General features: G+C 40.1%; 1 protein-coding gene across 1 annotated transcript; it reads right to left on the bottom strand.

Moving 5' to 3' along the window:
• Positions 1-7,677: 7,677 nt before the first annotated feature.
• Positions 7,678-11,560, bottom strand: snx12 (sorting nexin 12). The gene is made up of 4 exons (XM_071914110.2): positions 11,186-11,560; positions 9,165-9,260; positions 8,370-8,494; positions 7,678-7,802 (listed from the first exon to the last, which is right to left on the bottom strand). The coding sequence occupies exons 1-4, from the start codon at positions 11,348-11,350 to the stop codon at positions 7,700-7,702; spliced, it is 489 nt and encodes a 162-aa protein (XP_071770211.1). The 5' UTR covers positions 11,351-11,560; the 3' UTR covers positions 7,678-7,699.
• Between the last annotated feature and the right edge of the window lie 309 nt (positions 11,561-11,869).

The following is an 11,869-nucleotide window of genomic DNA, read 5'->3' as shown; positions in this document are numbered from 1 at the left end:
AGAAAGGCAGAGAAAAGAGCGAGAGAGAGAGAGAGAGAGAGAATGGAAGAGAGAGTGTGTGTGTGTGTGTGTGTGTGTGTGTGCGCGCGCGCGTGTATGTCCATGCGCTCGTGTTTGTGTGTGTATGCGTGTGTTCTTGCCTAAATAGGCATGCCCATATATGGAAACGCAGCGTCAGTCTCCTCCCCTCCTCCAAACTATCTATAGGCTCCAGCGGCTCTCCACTGTATCCGCTGTTGCTTTGTTCCACAGATTAAACGAAAAGGAGGGAAATACCTGAACAATGTCTTTCATGCCGTCTGCGCACCCAGTGACCTTTATCTGGGCATGTTGGAGGGTCAGACATTAGTAGCCTTTTTAACTGGACAGTCTTTAAATCTCATGTAAAATACAGGAAATCACTACAGCAGGCTTTGCCAACTGTAGCCCACACAAGTATGTCTGACAAACCCTGGATAACAAAACCATTAAAGAGGCAGGTATGAAGAGGCATCATGGGTCTATTATGGATAGAAAGGATGCTAATCGTGGATGTAAAAGGGTGATAAACTAAAGTATGAGAGGAAAGTTGAGGAAAATCTCACCTCTGGACATTTAAGATCAGCTTGGCAGGATATAAAGACACCGACTGGTTCACAGCAGAGCAACAAACCCATCACAGACTGAATGACTTCTATAATAGATTTGATGTTCATGGTTTCAGGAAAACAGCATGGGCAATTGAGGTCAGTGTCATCCACTGCTGAGTCCTGACAATCATATCTTGAATCAGTCACCCAAGGGCAGGAAACGCCCAGGTTTGGACAGAGAGAATAGTCAGTTGTGAGCCATTAGGCGACTCATTATATATTCCAAACCTCCACGATCAAGCAAAAAGTACCAGAGGTCTGGAAAAAACAGTCACAGTCACCTCTGTTCCCAAAAAGAAGAAACCTGAAGATGATGAACAAGCTCAGATCAGTGGCCCTCACCGCATGAAAGTGTCACAACACACATTTTGCTTTTCAACTTTACAGATGTTGGAGTACACATTTGTGCATTTGTCATGCAGGTTTGCAAGTCATGCAGGTTTGCAAGTCTCTCTCTCTCTCACACACACACACACACACACACACACACCAAAACGATGGAATGTTGTATCTTCCTTGTTATTGTTTCTGTTTCGGGGAGAGGCTGCACAGTGTCTTTTCTGGATTGCTTCTTTTTCATACCCCGATCTACATCCACAAAAGGAACTTTTAATAAAAGTGGATTTTTAAATTGAATGAAGCTCTCCCTCTCTCTCCCTGTTCGACAGAACTATAGTAGCCACTCGTCTCACCTTTTGTCCTTGCCCAGCCACACTGCTTTGGGTTGCTCTTTCAATTTACTTCCACTTTATCAAGCTAACCCAACTGGGTGTCTCTGCAAACACAACAAGCGTCACGGCTGCACACTGGGCTCCAGTGTCAGAACCACTAACAAAACAGAACCTAATCTCTGCCTTGGCCCACTGTGCCCATCCAGTCTGCCTGCTTTCATTACTCGGGACAGGGCCAGCACATCAAAGCTCGCTGGTTTTGTAGGTCAGACAGACTTCACTGGCGAGGCGGGTCTCAGTGGTTTCATCAGCGGACGTATCCCAGGCTTCCTACACATTTCCCATTTCTAAATTACTTTTTACTCACCTTGTTATGTTTTTTTTTACTGTTTTTTTTTTAAGATAAAGGTTTCTGTTCAATATAATCTATGCTGGTAGCAGCTGGGTAGAATGAATCAGCTAGGCCATATTATTCTCTAGCTGAACATTATTCTTCACAACAACATCATGTTATATGTGAAATAACAGCCTACAACAACATCAATTGTGTAGTAATGTGTGTATGGGTATCATGAGCATACAACAGTTTCCCCACCCACTCTGTTCCAGACTTTCTGTCCAATTCCAAAACTTTTCAAGACAAGGAAATGATCAAATACATTTTCCCGCCTTCTAGGACCTCTGCGCAGCTCAGTGCCGTTGTGCATGTATGTATATATAATTCCTATAATTACCACGTGTGTAAGCCACAATTGTGTCCAATTACAGTCATGTCTACTTTGGGTCACCTGCAGGTCGAGGTCCACATCACAGGATGGCTATTCTGGGAGAACTTTAATCCACCTGTGGCCAACATTCCCCTTTCCCCTGTTAATCCCCACACTTCCTAGAGAAGATTGGCATCACGAAAAAGATTAGAAGACTTTCAGATTCAGATTTTGTCAAATCAAAGGACAAAGTGTTGCCATATAAGTACCAGACCTTGTACTTCCTGCCTGCCGCATTAGCAGTATTTAATTTCTTGCTGTATTAAAATAGTGACATGATAGAGCATCAATCCTGTTTATAAACACTGTAAATTCTTATTTTTGCTTATACATTATTGTATGTTGTTGGTTTAATGTTTGTCAGATGCTGCTTGCTTGGCCAGGTCTGTTAAAAAATAATTTAAATCTTAAAGGTCAAACAAATAAATTATTACTCAGTAATATTACTCAGCAACTCTCTCGGGATGCTTATGTTGAATGGGAACTGCACAGAAAAGTGGGTGTAGGGTTGCACCCAATGCGATGCCCAGGTAAAAACAGAGACAGTGATAAAATATGAAATTGTTTTTTGTTAACCAGATGTGTCAGAAGTAGTAAATATTAGTCTGAATGTTGTAAGGCCAACATATAGACTTAATCTCTTTTATCATTACAAATCTCTTCATATACTTTATGTACAAGTTGTGAGATTTATGTGCACGAAGGTAAAATATCCTCCAAAATCATACCTCCGGAAAAAACATTTGACCATTACAAGCCCAATTAGGAGAAAAGCGGCATTTTAGTTTGCAGCCTTCCATCTTTTTTCTAAAATATTCAGTCGATCTCCTTTTCCATTTCACTTGTATTGAATTAGGTCATCTGTCAATCTGAGGTAATTCTTTCAAGTCCCGTGACTTTCTCTGATCCCTCTTTTTGGAAAGACTGTAGAATAGATGTGCTGCTTTTTGGCTCGTGACCCCTTAAAACGAAGCGATGCCCACTTGCGACCCCCCGTTACAGGCTGCATATTATGCAGAGTGGAGAACAGTTCATCCAAACAATGATTTTCCCTTTTCAGGTTGTTTCATTTGATTAATTATCAGAGGAGGCCTAGAGGCTGAAAACTATTCAGTTTTTCACAAAAAAGCAAAAATTAGAGAAAAAAAACCTTGTAACCGCCCCCAAAAATTCTCTCTCTGCCCCCAGGCGGATCCCGACCCTCAGGTTGAGAACCACCGCTGTATGGGAAATGTAATTTTCTGACCTCTGAAACCTCTTACTTACTAGAATTCCTTCATTTTTACAGTAATCACAAACAACAAAACTAACAGAAATGTGAGTTAAAGTGACTTTGATTTCTTCTTCTGTGTGGGCTGAACAGAGACCAGTGGACATGACACAGCAGGCAGCAGGGAATTTTATTGGTGGATACAAACAAGGAAGTTCCTCTTCACCCATAGTGAAACTGCAATGATAACATGTATTAATACGCTTCACAATAATATTGATAGAAATAACAAAACCGCTGAAATTAAGAGAACAAGCCGTATTTCAGGTCAATAAACTAGATGCTGATTACTTCTTTAAACAATGAAATATTGTTCATAATGAACCTCTTGTCACAGTGCTTAGATATGGTTATTTACCTGACTTAACATTCCCAATAGCTGATTTGACAACACACAGCCAGAACTTAGGCATGATGATCCAACTGAGACAGCAGGGTTAAAATAACAAGTGATCATTAAACAATCGTGTGAGAGCGTGTCAAGAACATAAAGTTGGGGTTCATTTCCATGGGGAAAATGCTCGGACAAAAGGAATGCCGTTTTACTGTCTCTTTTTGATAATGCTACATGTTGCTCGACTTTGGGAGGTTATCACCAATATCAAATCTTCACTAGCAAAAGGAAACACTACTGAAAGCAGGGAATGACACTTTTTAACTTGAACATCCAAACAATTAAAGACATTCATAACAATGTAATATTCATTGTATAAAAAAAAATAATAAAAAAAATAAAAAAAAAGGCAAAAAAATAAATTCTAGCTATGATAAAAATGATGGAACGCGTTTTCTTTTCGTTGATTAATAAATTCAAATTATGTATGCGGAATGACTAAATAAAGATATACCAAACAATTTATACATTTGATCTCTTACTCGGTTTTTCTCCAGGAGCAATAGGAGTTTTTCTATATCATTGATACTCATTAGTTCGGACATTTCCACCAGCTTTAATATGACATGATGTAGAAATAAATGTACATGGGCCAGCTCCAGCAGTCTGTATTGTCTTTCCAACAAGGGAGAAAGAGAAAGTGAGATTGAGAGAGAGAGAAAGAGAGAGAGGAAACATGAGAAACAATATAGTATCCTTCAATTAACGTGTACTTATTTCCAAAAGAACAGCGCTTGGAAATATCTAAAATATCAATAAATTATGATGCACTGATAAAGTAAATTGCACAATATAGTAATGCTGTTTAGTCAGGGCTCCAACATATTTTCCATCTTAAAATGTTCCAATACTTTTCCCAGATCTTAATTTCCTGACTGGATTTAAAGATTATGGTTGGTGTTCAATATATTGCCTGCTGATTTTGACTGGGTAACATGACTACCAACTAGGCAACATCACTCTAGCTGAAGGGAATTCTTCCCAAAAACAAAATTTAAAGACTAATTTTTCATACATTTGCACAGTTGTGTAGGAACCCTGATTATTCCAGTGCCACACATGTAAATCTTGTGTTTAAGAGCAGGCAGCTGATTGGGCATTAAAGTATATATACAGTACAGGACAAGACACCGGACCAGGTTGCACAGCTGTGAGTCCCTAAAGTCTTTAAAGAGATATTAGATTCAATATCTCTAAAATATAGATATTATTTGGATTTAAGTTACTGACTTTCTTTCAAAAAGTACTATAATTTGTTTTAGTTTAGTGCTAGTCATATTGTAAGAGCAGGTGTCATTTCTTTTCAAATGGACACCTTGCTTTGGAATGAAACTCCTCAATTTGTGGACTGGCATGCTGGGACGGTGTGGGAATACGGCTCCGGCTCTGCAGGTCGGGGTCAATTCCATTTTTAATTTAGACAAGTCAGAAAGTGGAATTTGAATTATCACCAAAGACATTAAAACATTCTTGCTTACGCAGACCTTTAGCGTCTACTGAAGGACACTTGAAACCGAACATTGCTGTTCTTCCACTGTGCAACTGACTTTCTGCACTGAAAATGGAATTGACCCTTATTCTGTTAGGCAGGCAGCTAACAGAAATGTTGACGGCGGTTCTGATCACAGCTAAGCACGGTACATTGCACAGGACGGCGTGCGGTTTCCACGACGACACAGTAACACAACTGAACAGATGTATCCTGAGCTGGCGGCCATGCATCATGCTTTACCAATAAAACATCTGAAGCATCAAGCAACAGAGATGTTTTCTATCATCCACACTGGGAGGTGGTGATGGGTCTGATGGCTGTTTGTCACCTGAGATGTCAAAAACGGTCTTTTTTGCCAACACGTGCATGCTGCCACTAATGTTTTCCATGGCTTGCATGTAGGGATGGGATGATACATTGAAATTCAATATATCGCAGTACAAAAATGTGACGATACGTATCGTGGGGCGGAAAAATGAATCACGATATTAGCTATTTCAATTTCACAAGCTCTCCATCCAAATGATATTATTTGCTTTGTAATGACAGTTTTTAATCTTTGTTTACATTCTAGCAAGCCAATGCCATCGCTAGAAAGGTTTGTTGCTCAGAAATGAACATGATTCTGCAGTTATGCTTTGTTGTCATTGAACTTTTATTACATCGTATCGCGGTTATATCAAATTGTGAACCTCATATCGCGTATCGAATCGTATTGTGTGATAAGCATATTGCCCCATACTTGCATGTGACCAATAGGCAGTAAAAGGAACGCAGCTGCTGTTTATTTCCGATATGTCTGGATACTGAATTTAATTAAGTCTCCAATTAAGTGTTTTAGGTCTACATATTAATTTATCAATTGTTTCGAGGGAAAATAGTTCTTAATTCTATACAATGTAAATATAATGTTGAATAGATAAACTCGGAAGTAAGAGACAATGCCTATTCATAATTGCAAAATCATAACGCAGGATATATCCATATTGGCTTCATGGCAGAATTCACTGTTTACATTGTTTTTCCACACAGAAACTAAGAAATGTGTGTTTTGACAGAAAAATGACAACTATAAATGTTCTTTTCATATTAGTGCGATACCTAGTCCATGCCTGGAAAAACAGGTGAAACAAGTGAATTCAAGGAAATAATATCTGAATCAACAGTTTGACCAAAACAGATGATGAAGATCAGAGGTATGTGAAATAATCATTTTTTGTAAGCAGAATTAACACAGATATTACAAAGAAGCGTGCAAGCTTGTCATGCAGCCAATGATTAGTACGGTTGGTAGCGACAAGGTGGAAGAGAATTAGTTCGGACAGAAATGTTTAAAAGAGCTCTAGTCATGGATGATGTGTCAATTCCCTTTTAAACAATAGTTCACATAACTCTACTCAGTAGTGGTGGTTTGTGTTTCCACTAGTTTGATCTTAATACACTGAGAAATTTCTGCAAGCCACATTTTCTGAGAAAACACTGTGTTGCTGTTATTAACACTAGTACACTCAAAAACTTGCAATGGGTAACTTACCCCAAATGTTTCTGTGTGCTAGAAAATGAGTATTGCAAAAGTGTATTGCAGAATATTCTTCCCTTTGCACTAGCATGTACAAAACCATTGCAACACAGCTTCATAACATAATGTTTGTGATGTGGAATAACTGGTTGACTTCTGTGACAATCAACCACCAAGTATGTGTCAAACAAATTTGCAGTGTGTAATGATAGATTGCAGTCAGATCTCCATAAGGTATTTATTCCAAATATATCTGTATTGATTTACAATCCAAGTATCTGTGAACTATCGCCTTCGGTCTTTACAGTGCCCATGCAACCACCTGTGGTTTCCATAGAAGCTTTTAGAGACAGGATGTCAATAATAAAACAAACTTACTTCATTCATACCTAAAAAAAAAGAAAAGAAAAGAGAATAAAACAGGATCAGAGACACTCATTTGCTGCATGCATGCATCTCTACAGTACACATTAGTGCCAACACACATTTAGACATTATTCTACTTTATTCACATTATATTACAATCATGAATATAAGACACTCATGGGAGAAAGACTGAATGTATCGTACAATTTCTTTGTTCTGAAAGTAGTGATTAGAGAGCCAAATCCTCACGATACAATTACAACTACAGAGGGCTGCTTTCCTTATTTTACAGTTATAAAACAAATGCACAAGGGAGAGAGGAAGAGTCACAGAGCTGCTTGAAACATTATCAACATGTCCTGCTGTATAAGTAGAAGAATGTACTCTAACTCCAAGATAAAGTGAATATGACTTTACAATGGTATACACAGAGAGTGAGAAGAGAGAAAGAAAGAGAAAAATAGAAAGAAAGAGAGCATGAGAGAGAGGCTGGGAGAGGTAAAGACAAGAAGTGAGGGAGGAGAAAGACAGAAAACAGTCCGTTCTACATCCCAGAGTTTAACCCCCACCTCCCCATCTCCCTCAGTAACCCTAGTGTCGTACTTTTCCAGGAATGTAGTTACGGTCAATGCTTTCCTCTTGCAGAAACATGTGAAGACAGCGCTCGTTCTGGGCCAAGGGGTGACCTGCAATTCTACAGAAACACAGACAGACAGACAGAGGAGATAAAATTCACTCAGTGCACATTTTTAAATGCTTCAACTGGTGCTGATGATGTTGCTTTTCGTGGACAGCCGCTGGAAAAATGCAACTGTGGATTAGTTAGTCAACTTGGGTCTGCTTATCCAGACACAGATTAGGTTAAGCCTCGTCTAGTGCTCGACATTTTTGGCAATGTCTAACTCCATTGAATGTTTGAATTTCCACTTGGGCTAAAGCGTTTTGTGCCTAGAAAACTTGCAGAGAACACAGTAACAGCTTTGATTCAGGCTTTATCTGCAAACTGAATTTAACACAGAAGACCACCCAGAGTTAACAATTTCAACAGTAGATTTATTTTTCCCACAAAGTGATTTTTGATACAAATGGGTTTTAGTCTTGTAGCTCCTCCGTCAGCCAAGTCATGATAAGTTCAGACTCAATTCGGCAAGTTTAAACATTTTTGTATGTGACAAATGGTTTTACATGCTTTTTTTCTTTACATAACACCAATTTTACAAAGTATCTACTATTTTATGACGTGGGCACTGAACTGGCTGACCTGTTGATGAACTGCTCCAGGCCCACTCGCCGCTCCTCAATGAAGGACTCCTCGAAGATGCCCTCGTCTCCCCGGAACGGCAGCTGTCTCTTCAGGGCCTTGCCTGGCAGAGGTGGTACTACAATCTGCAGGCATCAGGGGTCAAGACCAAAAAACACAACAGGAACAAGAAAGGTGAAAAACAAGCATTGCAATCAAGTGGCCAAAACCACGGGTGAATGCTGAAGCCAACAAGGAAGTGGCGGCAGCAGCAGTTACTCTAACGTCCGTTAGACGCTGGCTCCAAGTCTCCAAACCCGGCCCAACTCCATGCAAGTCAATGGGACCACAACCCAACTTCTCACTCAAAATATAAACTCAATAAATTTTTTCAACAAGAGGTTATGATCTCAGTAGCTAATTTCACTTATTCTAATGTGTGTCCATATGGCGATTTTCCAAATAACTGCGTCATTAACGGGATGCTCAGCAAACTTTAGCTCCAGACAAGAAATAAACAGTTATTTGGAATGTGGAAAAATAGTAGGGAAATCTCTGAACTAATTCAGAGTTTAACACCACTTATCTCAATTGTTCATCAATGAACAGGAGGTCACCAGCAAGACTTAGATTTTCATCTGCTGCATCAGTACAAGAGAAGGAACATAATAATCCTAATACTTAGTGTATGTGAGAAACTGTACAGGCTGTAACATTGTAACATCATCACTTATCAGATCATCGTAACTAATAGCTTGCACTGGCCAGCCCGCTGAAATTATTACCCTGAAACCTGCCATTATCTCTCTCACTCACCTTACTGTCTCTTTCCAGCTCATTCTTTAACCACTCAAAGTCACTGTATCTTCTTCTCACACAGGAATCCTTCAGCTTGAAAATAGGAAGGTTTGTCTACATGGAGAAGGCACAAAAACAAAACAGAAGTTCACTTACAATACATTCACTCATTTACGTATGGCTTCTGTTGGAAAGTGAAAACAACCGGGTTTACTGACATTGGCCAACAGAAGGTTACTTAGGCCTCGGCCAATCCATCGCCTAGGAAAGCGATCCAGATTTTATAGAGATGCCTGCTTACTGAGCTACTGATGGATCCCTTGGCTAAGTTTTTGTGAACAATAAAAACAGCAGGAATTGGAAATGTATCTTAATGCCTAATCAAATAGGTAATGTAGCACATTTAGGGTCACAGTGTTAGCTGGTTGTTTACCGGGCTGCAGCTACCATGTCATATTGGTTAGAGTTGAAAACGGGGCTTTATAGGAGTTACCACTAATGAAGGATCAACTGGTGGTTTGGCTGTGTTAACTCATCAGTCAAGGGACTCTCCACCTGCTGACTAGTTTGTAGTACCTTTACTTTTGCAGACAAAAAAGCTACTGTGAGCTAGCAAGCTACTTTGAGCTGGGGATGCAGTTCTTTTGCTGTTCAGCCCACTACAGTTTTATTTGGCCAGAAATAATATGAGGGGTGATTTGCCCTCAGTGCGAGGTCAAACTAGGGAAAGTTCAACTGCCTGCATGTAAAAAAGCTTCAGTGCTGTGAAGTTCATTCTTTTATGCATTATATCCATAAATTTACATAACTGGGAATGTATGCAAAAATGACTTCATTTGTTTATTTACTTGTTGATTCATTTTGAACTGAAAACTGAGTGAGAACTCCTTCCCCATGACTCTCCCATGATTCATTGCTCAAGTCCGTGGACAGTCAATGGGTTGTGATACAATGCATTCCAGTGGCATTAAAGCTGGTTGTAGGTTTCTCTTTGGTTTGGCTTGGTTTGGTTGTGTGTGTGGTTGTGTGTGTGGTTGTGAGACTTCCCTGTATCAGCAGACCATAAGCATTGGATGTGTAAGTTACACAATTAGTTAAAGTTAGTTAGCTCTGATACTAATATACCAACATCCATTGTAAAACACCTGAGTGAATGCTGCGCTATAAAACAGCATTCAGGTGCTTCAAAACACGATAAATACAGAAGTACTGTGCCCAACCTCTCGTGAGAGACGGCTGCAGATGCCACAAAATGCGGATCCCTGTCTTGTCATGACAAGTAAACTCTAGTCGTGGTTGCATAATGAAAGTGTTAGCATTAACTTCCCGAAAAGGCTGTCTTTAAAGTTAGCTGTGTCACTAAGTTCCCGTCACTCACACTTGTCCATTGTAACTTTATAGTATGCCTTAACTTGCATATCTCCCGTTTCGGTGTAATTGCTAACATTGATAGTATTCCTCATTTTAACTGAAAGGACACAGCTGAGATGCAAAGTGTCAAGATATTTCCTTTATGCATAATGTTAGCAAAAAATACTGTTATGTTACCAATAACTTAACGTTAGAGATAGTGACTCCTTATTTTGTTGAAGGTTAAAGCCAATGTGCACGTAGCTTAGCTGCCAAGTGTCCCTTATTTACCTGGAGTCTCCATCTTTAAACTTCCATTTTAGTAAGATTTAGCCTACATCCTTTGAAATACGTTTAAACCAAACAAAGTGCTTCGAAATGGAAAAGGGCGTTTATTTTCACTACTTAATGTTGGGTGTGTAAAGGAAGCTCTAGATGCCAGACTTGCTAACGACACCAAAGGATCATTGGCAAAACATTAGCTAGGCCGCGGAAAATCCCGACCCTCGATTTTTATTGCCGCGCCATCTTGGTGCCCTCCGGCCGGCTAACGTCAGCGTCACAGCCCCGTGTGACAACTTCAGCCAGTCTGCTAACCCAGCTAGCAAAACACTGACATTAACAGTTAGCTTAGCGAGAAAAGCTAACGTTGGTAATCAAGTCTTCTGGCGAGCCGCCTGGAAACCTACCCGCATGCGAACTTCATAAGTTGTGTAACGGGTTCGTCCAACTCCGACGGTTTGTGGATCATAAACGTCAATTTCCAGAAAATTGCTGGGGGGGCCGTAAGCATCCGTGAGGTCCTGGGGCTTGGAATTCAACCGGCGAGTGTCGGCCACCGTAGGTTCTGACATTTTGTCGTTTTTTGGACGACCAACGGCGTAATAACGTCAAACCAACTAAATGCACCGCAAAATCTTAAATCTCATCTGAAGACATCAACTTGTTGTGACAGCTGATCGGTTCAGCTAGGTGAGTAGCTGACTTGTAGCTCCGACAACAGCTATTCTTGCGGGGGCCAGCCACCCTGCGCCCTACCCTGCTTGTTCTGAAAAATGCGTTGACTCAGTTCCGTACTGTGTGTGTGGGACACTCTTCACTCCCTCTAATGGACAAGGAACTAACTGGACGGGGCAGCCTGAACTAGCCCAACACGTTTCTTCAGTCAATCTTTGTAGTTGCATTGCACACCAAGAATGTCAGTCGTTAGTAGTGTAAAAATGATTTTGACGGAAATAAGCAGTTTCTGTTTATTTCAAGTGCAAATTGTAAAATATAGGCTACGGAGCGATACACTTCAGTCTTGGTAATGGCAGGTAAGACAAAAAATACAAAACACAAGTACAAAACATCCAACTAAATGAAAAGTTAAA

The sequence above is a fragment of the Centroberyx gerrardi genome, chromosome 11 (assembly GCF_048128805.1).
Source record: "Centroberyx gerrardi isolate f3 chromosome 11, fCenGer3.hap1.cur.20231027, whole genome shotgun sequence".
Taxonomy (NCBI): domain Eukaryota; kingdom Metazoa; phylum Chordata; class Actinopteri; order Beryciformes; family Berycidae; genus Centroberyx; species Centroberyx gerrardi.
This window is presented reverse-complemented; position numbering and strand designations above follow the sequence as displayed.